A 17,417-nucleotide genomic window follows, 5' to 3' on the forward strand; every position below is an offset into this window, starting at 1 on the left:
ACTGTCCAATCAAAAGTAGGTTGAATTATCCAATCACAGTCCAACGGTGCGTGCCAATCACAACGGCGTTATCCAATAACATCACAGAATGGCCGGACAGCGAATTCAATTGATTCATTCAAATGTCAATCATTCCTCGTCCTCCAATCAGAGATCTGGAAGGCGGGATTACCGGTGACGCCGTGTTCGACGTCATCCGCGCGGCCACCAATCAGTGTGGTGAGGGGGCGGGAGCTGGGCTTGCTGCGTTTTGTTCCCGGGGTGACTGGGCTGGAGCCGGGGGGAAGCGGCCAAAGGCGGTGAGGTCGGTGTGTAAAATGCCCAGCCTGTCACAGAAACCCGATGTTATTTTTGTAAGTAAACCAAAGTGTCGATTAATAACTCTGAACTCACCGTAAGGACTTTTCCAATAGGATGAACCCGTGTTTGTTGGTAGGCCTTAACTGAAGCCTCGGACTCAATTTATCACCAACCCGGCCTCACACTACAGGTGCATTGCACTGCTTGGACTTAACTCTCAGGAATGGATTTCTTATTCTTCAAAAATAAACTCAACTGTTTTGGTTTAATTTAATGAATCAAGATACAAATGCTGCCCCAATACGCCAATAACACATTCATTACAGAGTCAGGACAAGTCCTGTTTATTTATACATCGGCTTCAGTGAGAATCTGAGAACCTCGCGATCTTACAGCTGCCAGTACCTGCTGGGCCCGGGTCGCAGTCATACTGTCACAGCAGGGTGGGCACGTGGCAGTTTTCCCACTCAGCAAAGCGAGAGTAGGGCGTCTGCCGCTACACAGCGATGAGAGCGGGGCGATTTCCTCTACCCAGCAGCGTTTAACGTAGTAAAATCTTCTCCCAGGGCGTTTCACGGGAGCGTTATCGAACAAAATGTGACCCCCCCCCGAGCCATCTAAGATATTAGGACAGATGACCAAAAGCCTGGTCGTAGGTTTTAAGGAACGACTTAAAGAAGGATAGAGAGGCAGAGAGGTTTAGGGAGGGAATTCCAAAACTTCGTGCCGAGGCAGCTGAAAGCACGGCTGCCAATGGTGAGGACGTCTGTTGAACATGTGTCTTCATGCCAAGATTGTGTTCTCAAAGGATTTTTTGGGTGTAAGGATTGGTCATTTTGATATACAGGTTAGTTATGGTTTGAACCTAGCTGCTACAGATAATGCAGACAAAACGCTGCTCTCTGAGTAAGATAATTCCGAGCAAGACTATAATTGTTAAGGACCAAGGCATCTACTTCCTTCTGAGACGTCTTTGAAAGGTTTGCAAAGGAAGTCATTCGAAGGAGCTTTTCATGGGTAAATTGATAACTCACAGGTTAGTTTGAATTTGTTTCTTGAAGCTGTAGATCTTTCATGCTGTGATTTCGGCGATGTACTGACAGCAGATGTTTGACCTGTTGCCAGTACTCAAAACTCTTTGCCCAACAACTTGCTGTGTCCTTCTGGTGGTTTTTTTTTGTTGTCCCTTTATTCTCGGTCATTTCACTCATTATGAATCTCTGTTTGACAGGAGGAAGATGATCTGCCTTATGAAGAGGAGATCATTCGCAATCCGTACTCTGTTAAATGCTGGATCCGGTACATAGAGTATAAACAGTCTGCACCCAAACATGTGGTGAACATGATCTACGAGAGAGCACTCAAAGAACTTCCTGGCAGGTATTGTGAAAAATGCTCCCTTTGATGGTGAGCAGTGCAGCTTTCCGATTAGTTTAAATGTAGTTGGAATCACCTGGCTTTGCCTACGTGGAGCAGATGCTCAGAGATGTGCAGACCGGCTCATCAGTGAAGCATCACAACCATGCTCCAGACTCAAGATTATCTGCAATCAACTCCGTGGGAGATATACCAGTTTTAGAATAAAAGCACTTCCATAAAATTTACAGCACAGATACAGGCCATTCGGTCCATCTGGTCTATGCCAGTGTTTATGCCCCACATAAGCCTCCCTCCACCCTACTTCATCTTACCTGATCAGCATATCCTTCTGTTCCTTTCTCCCTCGTGTGTTTATCTAGCTTCCCCTTAAATGCATCTATGCTATTCACCTCAACTACTTGTGGTAACAAGTTCCCCATTCTAACTACTCTCTCGGTAAAGAAGTTTCTCCTGAATTCCTTACTGGATTTATTGGTGACTATCTTATATTTATGGCCCCTAGTTTTGGACTCCCCCACAAGTGGAAACATCTTCTCTACGTCTGCCCTATTATGGAAGGAATAAAAAGGAACAAAAAACCCCACAAATTATGGCAACCTGAAATACAAACAGAAAATGCAGAAGTACACAACAAGTCAGTCCATATTAGGAAAAAGATTGGTTAGTGTTTTGGGGAGTGATAATTTTTCAGTCCTGTACACACATAGCCTGTATCCCAACAGATGTTTGTGGGGGCTGTTTGCAGGAAGTCTCCTGCATTGGGAGCACAGTACATTTGCTGATAGAACTTACTGAGTCAGGCACTTTTACTTCTGAGACCTGGATTTTAAAAAAAATTAGCCTAGACTGATGGGATGAAAGCCTATGAGGTTTATTGTCAAGCAGGGCCCCAGATCTCTCTCGTTGCCCATGCACATTATTTTCTTTCCCTTTAAGCAGTAGCCCTTCCCTGGATTTTTTTTGTCCCACGTGAAGCAATTTGCATTCCTTTTCATTGCATTTCATCAGCTACCTGTCTGTCCAATTTGCAAGTACATTTAAATCCTCCTGTAGCTTATCCTGTTCAGGTTGGGCACCTGCCACCTTCATTAGCTTTGCATCATCTCCAAATTCAGCCATTGCGCTCGTCACTCCTGGCTCCAGACCATTTACAAAGATATTAAACAAAACCTATAAGAGAGCTACCAGAGTCCATGGAACCTAGCGAGAGTCAGCACTTGCAGGAGAGGAAGGAGGAAGTTGTTTAGAGCCTAGAGTTTTCCTTTTTTCTCTTGGCCCGTCCCAGGGATTTTATTAAACAGTTCGACTTTGTACACAGTGATAGATTCTAGTATGTTAATCCTTCTTATAATTCTTTCCCAGTTACAAGCTGTGGTACAATTATCTGAAGCAGCGACGGAAACAGGTGAAGGGGAAGTGCATCACGGACCCTGGGTTTGAGGAGGTTAACAACTGTCATGAACGAGCCCTGGTTTTCATGCACAAGGTATGTATTGGCTTGCCCCAACCAGCACTACTCTGCCCCTTCATGCGCTTTCGATGGAAAGGACCCCTATCAGTTTGAGATATTGTTTAAGGAGCTGCCAGTACCTCACCTGCAAAGCAGTTTCATTTATTAGTTAAAGTGGGCTGTTAATAAAAGATTAAAATGATGGCTACCCGGGTGTTGGTGAGAGAGTGGCCCTTCAGGGGACTGTGGCCTAGCATGAGTTAGCAATTTCAGGAGGGATGGGGACTGTGTCCCTAACATGAGTTAGCAATTTCAGGAGAGATGGGGACTGTGTCCCTAACATGAGTTAGCAATTTCAGGAGAGGAGGGGTGGGTATAAAAAAACCACAATCGCTTTACATTTTTTTAATTTTCAGATGCCACGCATTTGGCTGGACTACTGCCAGTTCCAGGTGGACCAGTGTAAGATAACGAGAACCCGCCGCACATTCGACCGGGCCCTGCGGGCTCTCCCTGTCACCCAGCATTATCGCATTTGGCCCATGTACCTGAAATTCGTGCGCCTGTTTCCGCTGCCAGAGACTGCAATCCGAGTCTACAGGCGATACTTGAAGGTATAAATAAGGCATTTCTATTTGGGCTTCCTCAGGCTTACTATTGGAACATTCATTCCATTACTAGATGATCCTTAAAACCATTGTTCAAAACAGTCCGCGGTGGAGTCCTTTGGTTCATTTACACAATGTGTTGTGAAGTGAGGAGAGGAGGGCTCTTTTGATGACTGGCTCCAGTGGCTGTATAGAGACCGGAAGTTTTTTTTTTAATTGTTCTCGGGATATAGGCGACACTGGCAAGGCCACGTTTATTGTTCATCGCCTAGTTGCCCTGAGAAGGTGGTGAGCTGCTTTCTCCTTGAACCACTGCAGTCTGTGTGGTGAAGGTGCTCCCACAGTGCTGTTAGGTAGGGAGTTGTAGGATTTTGATCCAGCGGCGATGAAGGAACTGCCGATATACGTCCAAGTCGGGATGGTGTGTGACTTGGAGGTGGTGGTGCTCCCATGTGCCTGCTGCCCTTGTCCTCCAAGGTGGTGGAGGTCGTGGGTTTGGGAGGTGCTGTCGAAGAAGCCTTGGCGAGTTGCTGCAGTGCATCCTGTGGATAATACACACTGCAGCCACGGTGCGCCAGTGGGGGAGGGAGTGGATGTTCAAGGTGTTGTATTCACTGAAACACAGCAAGGTCCAGATCTATACATGCTCACAATAACGGAGAGCCATGGCAATCCAAAACTACTTCATATAATCTGGGGAAAATACATAGAAAGGAGTTGGTTTGCTGTTCGGTAACCTGTGTTTTAAATGCTGGCAAAGTTGCTTCCCTAGCATATGTTGGCATGTGTGCTGTACTTTAGATGGACAGATCATAGATTTGCAGTTTTTAATTGTCCTGCATTATAAGATCTTGAACTCACCATGAGGGAATACATGAAGGAAAGGGTGACTTGTAAATAAGTGGATGAACCCACTGCAGTCACTCACTCTCTAGTACCAGGTGATAGAGTGCTATTTTCAATAGTTCAGGTGCAGGTTGGCAGTCTGTTTACCTCTTGGTAAGGAAATGACATGTTTCTTCCTCTCCATTCATTTCTGAATGAAAACTATTTGTATTATTCCAAATCCTTTAATATTCACAGCTGTCCCCTGAAAACGGCGAAGAATACATTGAGTATCTCCACTCAATCGATCGGCTGGACGAGGCTGCTGTCCGGCTCGCTGCCATTGTGAACGACGAGGCCTTTGTCTCAAAAGAAGGGAAATCAAACTATCAAGTAAGTCCAGTGGGTGTTTGATCCCTTTTCACGCACGGGTGGAGCAGAGCCAGAAGCGCATGGCACCGTAACAGAAAAATCTGCGTCCTCACTCCTTTTTAGTGCTGGGCATACCGAGAAAGCGGTTTGCTGTAGTGATGTTAAAATGGGAATTCACAGCTGCCTCCAAATCGGGCACCGGCTAAGAATGGCACAAGGGAGGGGGAGAATATTTGCCAAGATCCTGGTCCTGGTTGCTGTTCGGTGATCCCGGCTGGAAAGTGCATGTGCGAGGCAAGATAGGGCTCGACTGTGATGCTTCTTCCACCTTCTGTATTCTGTGTGAAGTAAGTTCTTGACAGCACAAGACTGCGCCTAACTGAGCAATCGTTACTCAGGCCGCACACAGTTGAAAATGTTAGTGTGTAATGGATGTTCGTTGTCTGAAGTTGGGGCAGAGCGGAGGAAACTTTATTTTTGCATTTAACCCCTTTTATACCTTACCTGGTAGTGCTTGATGCTTAAAATTTCCCAGTGCTAATATCCCTCGCCTTGAGCACATATCTTATTCCGAACTCCACAGCCCCCATCTGTGCTTGACTCCAGCTGGTTCCCTTTGCCCCAACAAGTCGACTCCAAGATCTTCATTTTGATCTTCATTTTCAACTCCATCTGTGGCCTTGGTAAACCCTCTCTGGGTGACGTTCTCCAGTCATACTCCCCTCTCTCTTCCCCCCCACCCCCCACATGCTCATTCCACGCTCTCTTCCTCAAAGTGTCAGTTTGGCTCAGTTGTAGAACTGCCCCCAGTCCGAAAGCTGTGGGTTCAAGTCCTGCTCCAGTACGTGACCATGTAATCTAGGCTGGCACTTCAGTGCAATACTGAGGGAGTGCTGCACTGTTAGAGGTGCCGTCTTTCAGGTGAGACCTTAAACTGAGATCCTGACTGCCTGTTCAGGTAGCTGTAAAATTTCCCATGACACCTTTCAGAGAGCAGAGGGAAGTTCCCCCCAGTGTCCTGGCCAACATTTATTCCTCAACTAACATTACCCAAAAGCCAGATTGGTTGGTCGTTTTGTCTAGTTTGCTGTTTGTGGGACCTTGTTTTGCTCAAACTGGCTGCTGCATTTGCCTACATAACGAGACTGACTACACTTTAGAAGTAATTCATTGGCTGTGAATTGCTTGGGAGCATCCTTAGGACATGAAAGGCACTATATAAATGCAAGTCATCTGATAGTTTTACACAAAACCACTCTGACTTGCCTCCTCTCTGCCTGCAGAAATTGAAACTAGGTGTTTCTTTTGTGGTTTGTATTATACCCTCTTTGTTCCTGTGCCTAGGGTACTGTAGGAATATGTCCAAAATTTGGTGTTTCGTCATTATCTGCCATTTTCCATTTTCTGGGGGAGGGAGGGCATGGTTTCCATTATGGCAAATCATGCAGGTTATTAACACTGCATGGCCCCAGCACTTTGATTAAGTTTTCACCCCCTCTTCTAAAGGCGCTGAATCATACCAGTTCCTTAGGCCCCAGCGGTCCTTCAGTACCTGATCCAAGTAAGTAGCCATTTGTCGTGGGTGAGTTGAGGCATTACATTTTGGGTGGCTATTCAACCATGGGGGAAGGGGGTGTGGATTCAGAGCTGAGCCTGATCATGTTCTCGCCTCATGTCCACTTGTGTACTTTCCAGTAGGGTTCACTGTATAACTATCAATAATGGAGCCCAGGGTGACAACCCAATCACCCCTCAACCCACCAATGGCGAAATCAGCTAACCTTGCACCAATGAGAAATTGAAACTGGAAGCTTTTAAACGTACCCAAAAAGCCATCATGACACTTCTGTTTCCTTCGTTTTTTTTCCCTCCAAGTTCTGTTCCGCCTTTCCTTCCATCAGTTGACGGGTCCCATTGTGGAATTGACATTTCCGTGGCTTGTTGCTTTGAATCAGCTCTAGTTATCATTTTTATTTTACTATTATCGGAAAGTAACGTTGAATCGAATGTTTGTATACTTCTCATAACGGTACAAGAATGTATGGTACACAGCGGAAGGCTGATCGGTATATCGGGAGTATTGGCAGAAAGCCCAGCGTGCTCTAGGGTTCGGGGAAAGCAGTTCATTCCAGATTGAATCCTGCGGTTATACTCCATGCACTTTTTAATCTTGTAATTAGTCGCATTTCAATGAAAAGACAGACGAGTGACTCTCACATTTCGAACAGTCACCAAATTGGGCCTCTCTCTCCATTGGTAGCCTTGTGACCAGCAGATTATGAAGAGTACCATTTCGGGTGAGGGTGCAAGGGATGTCTTAAATTCCTGTATTTAAGAGCAAAGCAAAAAAAATAATAATATTTTTGTTCTTCCACAGCTGTGGCACGAACTCTGCCATCTCATTTCTACAAACCCAGACAAAGTGAAATCTCTGAATGTTGGAGCCATTATCCGGGGAGGCCTGACTCGCTTCACTGACCAGCTGGGGAAGCTCTGGTGTTCGTTAGCTGACTACTACATTCGAAGCGGCCATTTTGAAAAGGTACAGGCTGAGAGTTGATCGATGAATTACACAGAATACAAAAAAAAATTTAACAAGTCCATAGACCCATTCTCACCAAAAATGTGCAATTAAAAACTAATTATTTCATTTTGTTGCCCCTTTTTAATCTTTTCTGTTTTGAGTTTTTTTAATGTAATTTTTATTTAGCTAATGAGTGTTGTGTTGCTGGATCCTGGCCAGTTTTTACAATCATGAGGAAACACATTTGAAGGGCTATTTACACAATAGCAAACAGGCAGGTAACTATAGAGTGTGATGCAAAGCTGGTTGGCCCAAGTTACCCCGTTGGTTAAATTCTGGAGTTAGGAGTGTTATCTCGCTCCCATTTAAAAGTTCAAAATTATGCTGTAATGAACCTTTTACATAGAATTTACAGTATGTCTCCCACACCGGCTTCCAATGGTACACTCACATATCCCACTTGTGAATGCCCTGTGAATCCGCTTAGAACAACTTTGTTTTGAATTTTCCAATCTACGTCATTGACCTGAGTGGTGTTAACGGTGGTTCGGGATCCCTCTGTGTCCCGAAGGATTGTAACAACAGGAACAGGCCATTCAGCCCAACTGGTCCATGCCAATGTTTATGCTTCACGTGAGCCTCCTCCCACCCCTCCATCTAACCCTATCAGCATAACCTATTCTTTTTCTTCCTCGTGTGTTTATCTAGCTTCCCCTTAAATGCATCGATGCTATTAGCTTGAACATAAGAAATAGGAGCAGGAGTAGGCCATACGGCCCCTCAAGCCTGCTCCGCCATTCAGTAAGATCATGGCTGATCTTTTACCTCAACTACTCCATGTCGCAGCGAGTTCCATATTCTAACCACTCTCCAGGTTAAAAACAAGTTTCTCCTGAATTCCTTATTGGATTTATTAGTGATCATCTTTACATTTTTGACCTCTAGTTTTGTTCTCCCCCACAAGTGGAAACACCATCTCTCCGTCTACCCTATCAAACCTTTTCATAATTTTATTAGGTCACCCCTCAGCCTTCTCTTTTTTCTAGAGAATAGAGCCCCAGCCTGTTCAGTCTTTCCTGATAGTTTTAAACTTGGCTTTGCTCCGTTGGAGTTATGATGCAACAGGTGTGAAATGCAAGTGCTTGGAGAGAGTACCCATTGTCTTTAGTGCGGTCAGGAGGTGGATCAGTGGCCCGAGTCCCAGGTTATACTGTTCCTTTGTGCACGGTTATAGATTAATGATCCTTCACATTGTTGGGTACAGTTATTCTTCTCACGGTTTTCTGGACACTGCATGCTGTTCAAACAATGTATAAAATAGGACTAATCAGAATTTAATATTTTGACAGGATGCTAACGAGAGAACTGACGCAGCACATGACATTGTCATGTGGGACCACTGAGTGGAGGGACACGGGTTAATTTTAAAGACCTCTATCAGGTCACCCCTCAGCCTTCCCATATCCTTTACACTCCTCTTTTTCAAGCAGTTAGCCAATTCTTCCATATGACTGAGTTCCCCCATCTCAGCGTGTGGGGAGGTACTGAGTGGAGATGCACTTTGTTTGCTTCTGTTTTATAGAATGTTACAGCAGAGAAATAGGCCATTCAGCCCATCAGGTTAGTGCCAGTGTTTTCCTCCAATCTTATTCCACTCTCTTGCTCACTTCCCATGCCCTTTATAATACTCCCCTTTTACAAGCAGTTAGATAATTCACTTTTAAAAGAATATGGACTCTGCCTCAATGATAGTTTGTGGCAGAGAATTCCACATTCTAACCCACCTCTGTTTAAAGATCTTTATTCCAGTTTCCCCATTCATTCTTTTTATGACTGTTAAATGTTTTCCTCTCTCGTTACCATTTCACCAGCCACTGGAAACAATCAATCACTATTTACCTCATCATAATCCTTCACAATCTTGAACAGCTCAGTTAGATCATCCTGTAAGCTTCTCATCTTTAGTGAAAAAAAGTCCTAACTTCTCAAGTCTCTTTTTCATACCATTGTAGCCCTTCATTTCTAGTAACATTCGAGTAAATCTGTGCTGCACCGTTTCCATTTTTATATCCGTCCAAAAATGGGGTGGCCATGTTGTCAGAGGATTATCTCTGTACTTGTTGCTGTGTTTTCAAAATCGAGGCAGGATGAATAGTTAAGAGTATTTATAGATTCCTTGGTCCACACACACACACACACACACACACACACACACACACACACACACACATTCCTTCACCTTAATCCTGGGTGTACACGTTCCCATTCCTTCACCTTAATCCTGGCTACACACTATATACCCATTCCTTCACCGTAATCCTAGCTACACGCTATATACCCTTTCCTTTAGCTTAACCCTGCTGCTTTGCGCCTTTCTGATTTTCAATGCAGAAACAAAAGAACTGCTTCTATTCCCTTTGTAGGCCAGAGACGTCTATGAAGAGGCGATTCAGACAGTGATGACGGTCCGAGATTTCACACAGGTGTTTGATAGTTACGCGCAGTTTGAAGAGAGTATGATTGCAGCGAAGATGGAAACAACTGCAGAAATGGGGCAAAATGAGGAAGGTAAAGTTAGTTTTACTTTGTATATTTTTCTTATTTTTAAAATTATTTTCCCCCTTTGCTCTCACAAAGACACTGACTGGGTTAGCGTTCCACAGACTCCAGCAAGCTTTTGATCTCTCACTAATTTGGCCTGGCTTCAGCTAGGAGCCCAGACAATGAGTGTCGGCAGGTAGTGGGGGAATATCACAGCCAGCACTGGTCCTGTCCACACTTGATGTCCATATACATACACTTTCAAGCAAGTGTCATTGAACAGCAATCAGCAGCAAAAACCCTAGCTGATTTTATTATTCCCGTTTTATAATCCAGGGCACTGAGGCCAATTAGAATCGTACAGCACAGAAAGAGGCCATTCGGCCCATCATGCCTGTGCCAGCTCTTTGAAAGAGCTATCCAATTAGTCCCACTCCCCTGCTCTTTCCCCATAGCCCTGCAAGTTTTCCCCCTTCAAGTATTTATTCAATTCCCTTTTGAAAGTTACTATTGAATCTGCTTCCACCGCCCTTTCAGGCAGCGCATTCCAGATCGTAACAACTCTCTGCATAAAACATTTTTTCCTCAAGTTGCCACTGGTTCTTTTGCCAATTACCTTAAACCTGTGTCCTCAGGTTACCGAGCCTTCTGCCACTGGAAACAGATTTTCCTTATTTACTCTATCAAATCCCTTCATGATTTTGAACGCCACTGTCAAATCTCCCTTTAATCTTCTCTGTTCTGAGGGGAATGACCCCAGCTTCTCCAATCTCTCCACATAACACAAGTCTTTCATTCCTGGTACCATTCTAGTATCAGTCTTGAGATTTTGGCACAAAAGTGACTCTTCTAAATAAAATATTTATGCCACAATGACTTTCCTGTATGTCTCATTTATTATTTAATGGGAGCAAAGGAGAGATTCCTTTATCTCTTGTCACTAAATTGCTGTAAATTTTTAATTATGTTTGCTCTGAATTATTATTCACACGGGTGTAAAATCACACCCAGGGCTTTCCCAGCATACAGCTGAGTGGCAAAAGACCATTCACACTTCTTGCAGAAGTTGCAAATTTATCGGCATCTACATAATCTGCTGTCCCCTGCTGTGGGATATCTTTCATTATGGGGGTACTCATTGAAGCTGATGTGTATGCTGAGGTCTGCACTAGGTCCTCAAATTCACGTTTACGCCTAACTGGACCGGTTGTTTTTAACAGACGATATCGACCTGGAGCTGCGGCTGGCTAGGTTTGAGCAGCTGATAACGAGACGTCCCCTCCTTTTGAACAGCGTGCTACTTCGTCAGAATCCACACAATGTGCACGAGTGGCATAAGCGCGTCAAACTGTACGAAGGAAAACCGCGAGAGGTGAGGAACGCTGACCTCCGAGTCATCAGACTTCCCACATTACCCCTTTAAAGTAAACCCCACAACATAAGTCATTAATGATAAACTTCTTAAACTCTGTTGCATGAAAAACAGTACCTGTTAAAAATGCTGGATAGGTAGGTGCATGCCCATAATACGCCTTCAATTTAATACCAAATTTATGTTACTTCCAAGTTGTCAATAGGCTGATGTCTTAGATTCAACTTGTGAAACTAGGCGAGGACGAAAATGACCTATTTTACTAACCCCTACTACCAGCTGTTCCTTCTTCCTCACTCTGACGAATTAAGTCTGACACCTTCCTCTGTGCTAACTCATTCCTTCCCAGGTTCTCAATGCTGAAACTTCGTACCTGTCTGTTTTTTTCCCTCCCACCTGTAATGTACAGCCACTTAAACTTGGCGTCACTGCCTAATTTATCTTGCCTTTTCTACCTTGGCGATATCCTCCACAATGGGTCTTGGCCCTTCACCTAGGTTACTCGGTTTAACAAAAGTTATCTAGTAGATACAGATTGCACTGGGTTTCAATAAAAGGCAGAAATTGTTCAGGTTAAAAAGGTGCATGGCTAAGTTGATTTAAAAAGATAGAAGAATAAACTAAGGATACAATGCACTTACATTAATAGTGATGTAATGTGATTTTTCTGCTCTGATTGATGTTACAATACACTGTCCTTTGAGCTAGAACTGTTTTTATTCTTCACGAAGGCTTCTTTACAGAAGTAAATACACACACATGCAAACATATAGTTGCCAAACATTTCCAGCTCCCATTTGCATGAGAGGTAAGCAGCCAGTTGCTGAAGTCTCCCCGTGATCCTCCATGTCCATGGCTGTTTTCCAGGTTCCCCCTCAATGAATGGGGGATCTGCAAAAAGCTAAGTGTCCATGTGAAAGGCAGATGGTCGGCAACTATAATATAATCATGAGGGAAGGCTGGCGATCTGCTCAAAACGTCTGTCGATCTCACTTAGTGGCCAACTGCCAGGAGGATCACAGGTGGCATCGCAGACACACTCTCTCCCACCCCCCCCGCCCCCTTTCCTACAGCTTTCATGCTACACTTCCTCCGATACAGCTGATGTTGGGAGCACCATGTCGGTTGTGACACAGTCCTTTAGGATTCCAAAACACATCTAATTACCACATCTAATCAGACTCCTTTGTTTTTTTTAAAAAGGGTGGGAAATGAAGCTTTTGGGATTAATTGTAGCTTATGTGATCCTTGTTTTTCTATGTTACAGATCATAAACACTTACACAGAAGCTGTGCAGACAGTGGACCCATTGAAAGCTACTGGAAAACCACATTCACTCTGGGTTTCATTTGCAAAGTTTTACGAAGAAAATAGTCAAATTCAGGATGTAAGTTGGACCTTTGTTGTATTTTAACAAAGCTTTAGAGGAACAGGATGGCACAATGCGTTAGATACTGACCCACTGGGACAAGGGTCCAAATCCGACTGAAACCGATGGAATGAACGTCTCCTCTTGCTGTTGGCTGTAGGAGTCCTGTGTGAAATGGGTCTCAATGCAGTTCCTAATGGGCATGGGTCCACACAACAAAACTGCCCCTAATTAAGCACTAATTGGCAGTCTCACTCAGAGGCCTCAGATGACTGGTATGGGAAATGGAAGAAAATGTCAGACTGGTGCAGCAGGGGATACATTTCTGAGGTTTGGAGCTGAGACCCTTTATTGGGGCAGAGTAGAGGGAGCTTTACCTGACTTGGGAGTGCTTGATGCTCACCAGCACTAATATCCTTAGAATGAGCACAGACATTTAAAAGATGGATGGGGGAATGTGGTAGTGGTTTTAAAGAGATTCAGATGTGCTCACCTGTGACAAAATCTGAGTGTCCCAGTCTGTTTTTAAGTAGGTGTAGGGGACACACTGGAATTTTGTTGTGTGCAGAGGATTCTAAAATCTTTCACAGTATTTGGCACTAGCTTTCCAGATTTCTCCCCTTGTCTCCTGAAGGTGCTGTACTCTTCTGGTATATGTTTCGATGAGTACCAGCAGCTTTCTGAGCCTGGCCAGTGAGTGTTGGTTAGACCATTGAGGGTGCAGCCAAACCCAATTCTGCCCTTACCTTACATTCAAACACACACACTCGCTCGCTCGCTCACTCACTCGCTCACTTGCTCGCTCACTCACTTGCTCGCTCACTCACTCGCTCACTTGCTCGCTCACTCACTCGCACGCTCGCTCACTCTCCTCGCACGCTCGCTCACTCTCCTCGCACGCTCGCTCACTCTCCTCGCACGCTCGCTCACTCACTCACTCACTCACTCTCGCGCACTCACTCATCACCAGATAGCAGTCAGAAGTATGAACTCTTAACTTTTTTTCCTTCTAGCCCCGTGTGCTAAGGCCAATTAAAACAAACAGCTAACACAGCACAAGGACAGACTCCGGGCCCTCCTAGCTTATATGACGTAGTGCTACACCCGCATGATGAAGGTACTTTTACCTCGGCATTTGGGGCTGCTGCCGCCAGTCTTTTTTTTAAGCGACATGAAATTTTCCTAAACGTGCAACGTCTGCTTTTGTTTCAGGCTCGGACTATCTTTGAAAAAGCCACAAAAGTAAATTTCAAGCATGTTGACGACCTTGCCGGTGTTTGGTGTGAATATGGGGAAATGGAGTTAAGGCACGAAAACTACGACGAGGCACTTCGATTGCTGCGGGTATGTCGTCGAGTGTCCCGCTAATTCTTATCCCAAGATTATTTTCAAATACGCACCTAATTTTGCCTCTAAATACTATGTCTTAGTGAATGTATTGTTTATTGGGAGGGATGGGCGCACACTCGCATTTAGGTTTGCCACCTTTCCCATGGGAAATCGCGGGCAGTGTAAGGGTAGGAGACAGGATCGTGGTTTACTTGTTTTGCCTTCGATGAGAATGATTTGGAAATTTTACTAAGCTCGGCAACTAATGCCTCCACATCGCAAGACACAGAGGTTAGCAGAAAAGTGGATTTTTCAAAAGAGCAGACTTTTGAGGGATATCCCTGCGAAGAGTCACGCTGGTCGGAGGTTCTGGGCTTCTGTGTAGCCCTGTCTCGTACCTGGGCTTCTTTTCATAGAATCGTAGAATGGTTACAGTACAAAAGGAGGCCATTTGGCCCGTCGAGTCCGTGCCGGCTCTCTGCAAGAGCAGTCCAGCTAGTCCCACTCCCCTGTCCTTTCCCCGTAGCCCTGCAAATTTTTTTTCTTATCCAATTCCCTTTTGAAAGCCACGATTGAATCTGCCTCCACCACCCTTTCAGGCAGCGCATTCCAGATCATGTCGCCCCCCTTGTGTGTTAGGAGCGCGGATCGTGGAATTATTATGGTCTCTGGTTTACACTTCAGAAATTTTCAGTCCAAAGTAAGACTGCCTGGTCCAAAACTGGACATTGGCGACCCTGGTTAGATTTGATTTTGGATAATGGATGCTCTGTCTCCCCTCCCCCCTCAGTCCTTGCTTCAGTTTATTATTAGGACAGTGCTGCAGTTACACAGTTGAGCCACCAGGTGGCAATGTGGAACTTGCTGGAAGTGTTGCTCCCCTCTGAGGAAATGGCCCTTTGGCTCTTTGGCCTATTTTCCTGCTGCTGATTGTTCACCATGTGGTTTTATAACCTTTCGGGATATTTTGCCTCCCACAAGTCAATTGAAGTACACAAGTCCCTAATACTGCTAACCAAAGTCTGCCTTTCAGTCAAATTTCAAGTCTTTTTTTATTAACAAAATATGATGCGGTATAATTAGAGAATAGGCGAGTACAAGTGGTTGAACAGAAGACTCTGAAAGTGGACTTGGTCTGTGTCACTCCTGGGCTAATCGGAGTTACTGCCCCTTGAAATATTTCACTGCACCGATTGCTTGTTCTTATATGCAATATGAAGATTTCCTGGCCAGCCTCCAGCCCTGCACCCTCTGTAAACTTTGAGCTCAAAACTCTACTGCCTGTATCCTAACTTGCGCCAAGTCCCGTTCACCCATCACCCCCTGCTCGCTGACCTACATTGGCTCCTGGTCCAGCGACGCATCGATATTAAAATTCTTGTTTTCCTTTTTTCCAAATCCACCCATGATCTCGCCCCTCCCTATGTCTGTAACCACCTCCAGCCCTACAACTCTCCGCGATCTCTGTGCTCCTCCAATTCTGGCTTCTTGAGTCTCCTCGATTTTTATCACTCCACTATTGGCGGCCACGCCTTCAGCCTACTAGCTCTGGAATTCCCTCTCTAGACCTCTCTGCCTCTCTCTCTCACTCTTTCTCTCTCTTTCTCTCTCTCACTCTCTCTCTCTCTCCCCCCCCCCCCCACCCCCCTTTAAGACCCTCCTAAAACCTACATCTTGGTCCTAATATCTCCTTATGTGGCTCGGTGTCAAATTTTGTTTGATAACGCTCCTGTGAGGTGCCTTGGGAAGTTTTACTACGTTAAAGGCGCTATATAAATGCAAGTTGTTGTTTCAGCTGAAATGTAAAAATGGTTGGTCTCTAATGCCCATAAGGAATATTACAGAATTATACTTTTGTGAACAAGTCTCTTAACTTGCAAAATCACACATTTTCTTTAGGTGCCATTAACTTCCTGAATCACCTCTGCTTTTCTACAAAACCTGTTTCAAGGATCAGCTTTTATATTTTTACTGCCAGATTGTGAGCTGTGCATGTTACCTGTTTGAGGCAGAGCATGGGAGCACCCCAGGCCTGAATTCCTGATATTATTGCCACTCTGTGCCTATAACAGAGCATGATGTGGAGATGCCGGTGATGGACTAGGGTTGACAATTGTAAACAATTTTACAACACCAAGTTATAGTCCAGCAATTTTATTTTAAATTGCTGGACTATAACTTGGTGTTGTAAAATTGTTTACAAATAACAGAGCAGAGAGAGGCAGAACCTGTTCTGCTCAAAATCTCCTGCTGCAGTGAATGAAGTGCTCCACCTGCTGGGCCCTGCCACGAGCTGAATAAGCTCAGTGTCGAGCAGCCCTGGCCCCTAAATCTGCAGCTCTTGGATTGTGAAGCAAATAAACCAAAGATGTTTTCCTACATTACAATAGTAGCTGCAGTTCAAAAATACTTAATTGGCTGTAAAGCGCTTTGGGACCTGGTGAGAGCTGCTTTAAATGCATGTCTTTTGTATTTTTACAGCAGTTTGGCCCATTGCATCTGTGCCAGCTCTTTACTAGAGCAATTTAAAACTAATTACATAGAATTTACAGCACAGAAAGGGGCCTTTCAGCCCAACTGGTCTATGCTGGTGTTTATGCTCCACACGAGCCTCCTCCTACTCTACTTCATCTCACCCTATCAGCATATCCTTCTATTCGTTTCTCCCTCAGGTGTTTATCCAGCTTCCCCTAAAATGCAACTATGCTATTTGCCTCAACTAGTCCTTGTGTTAGGGAGTTCCACATTCTCACCACTCTCTGGGTAAAGAAGTTTCTTCTGTATTCCTCATTGGATTTATTAGTGACTATCTTTTATTTATGACCCCTAGTTTTGGACTCCCCCACAAGTGGAAACATCTTCTCTACATCTACCCCATCAAACCCTTAATAATTTTAAAGACTCTACTACTCTGTTCTCTCCTAATACCCCTGTATCTTCCTCTACTTCAAGTACTTACCCAATTTTCCCTTAAAAGGTTTACCCGCCTCTGCCTCCTCTAACCCTGTAGCAAAGGATTCCACGCTCCAACAATCCTCCGCGTGATGAAATGTCTCCTACCTTAGTGACGATTTTAAATTGACGACCCTTGTTACTATACAACTATAATTATTGTAGTGATGACGCTAGACGGCTTTCTGTGATCACTTGCTCATCAAGTATAAATGGCATTCACTATCCCAGCAGCTTCAGCAACTGGGGCAGATGCCCGTTGTATCTTCCCATCGGTATTTTCGAGATCCCCTCATGATCCATACACAGCCATAATGCCACACTTGAGGGCCCCCGCTGCCATGACCCATTGGTTAGCCCATTGCTCGATGTTGAGCAGAGCGCAGTAGATCAGC

General features: G+C 44.7%; 1 protein-coding gene across 1 annotated transcript in view; it reads left to right on the plus strand.

The window, feature by feature from the left end:
• Positions 1 to 234: 234 nt before the first annotated feature.
• The window catches only part of xab2 (XPA binding protein 2), a 38,145-nt gene continuing 20,962 nt past the window's right edge, over positions 235 to 17,417 (plus strand). The window contains exons 1-10 of the mRNA XM_067973083.1: positions 235 to 353; positions 1,532 to 1,680; positions 3,043 to 3,166; positions 3,547 to 3,744; positions 4,822 to 4,956; positions 7,313 to 7,477; positions 9,883 to 10,027; positions 11,221 to 11,372; positions 12,640 to 12,759; positions 13,954 to 14,085. Coding sequence (XP_067829184.1) covers positions 318 to 353; positions 1,532 to 1,680; positions 3,043 to 3,166; positions 3,547 to 3,744; positions 4,822 to 4,956; positions 7,313 to 7,477; positions 9,883 to 10,027; positions 11,221 to 11,372; positions 12,640 to 12,759; positions 13,954 to 14,085 — 1,356 coding nt within the window. The 5' untranslated portion in view covers positions 235 to 317. The remainder of the gene's footprint in view (positions 354 to 1,531; positions 1,681 to 3,042; positions 3,167 to 3,546; positions 3,745 to 4,821; positions 4,957 to 7,312; positions 7,478 to 9,882; positions 10,028 to 11,220; positions 11,373 to 12,639; positions 12,760 to 13,953; positions 14,086 to 17,417) is intronic.

Source organism: Heptranchias perlo, chromosome 37 (genome assembly GCF_035084215.1).
Source record: "Heptranchias perlo isolate sHepPer1 chromosome 37, sHepPer1.hap1, whole genome shotgun sequence".
Classification (NCBI taxonomy): domain Eukaryota; kingdom Metazoa; phylum Chordata; class Chondrichthyes; order Hexanchiformes; family Hexanchidae; genus Heptranchias; species Heptranchias perlo.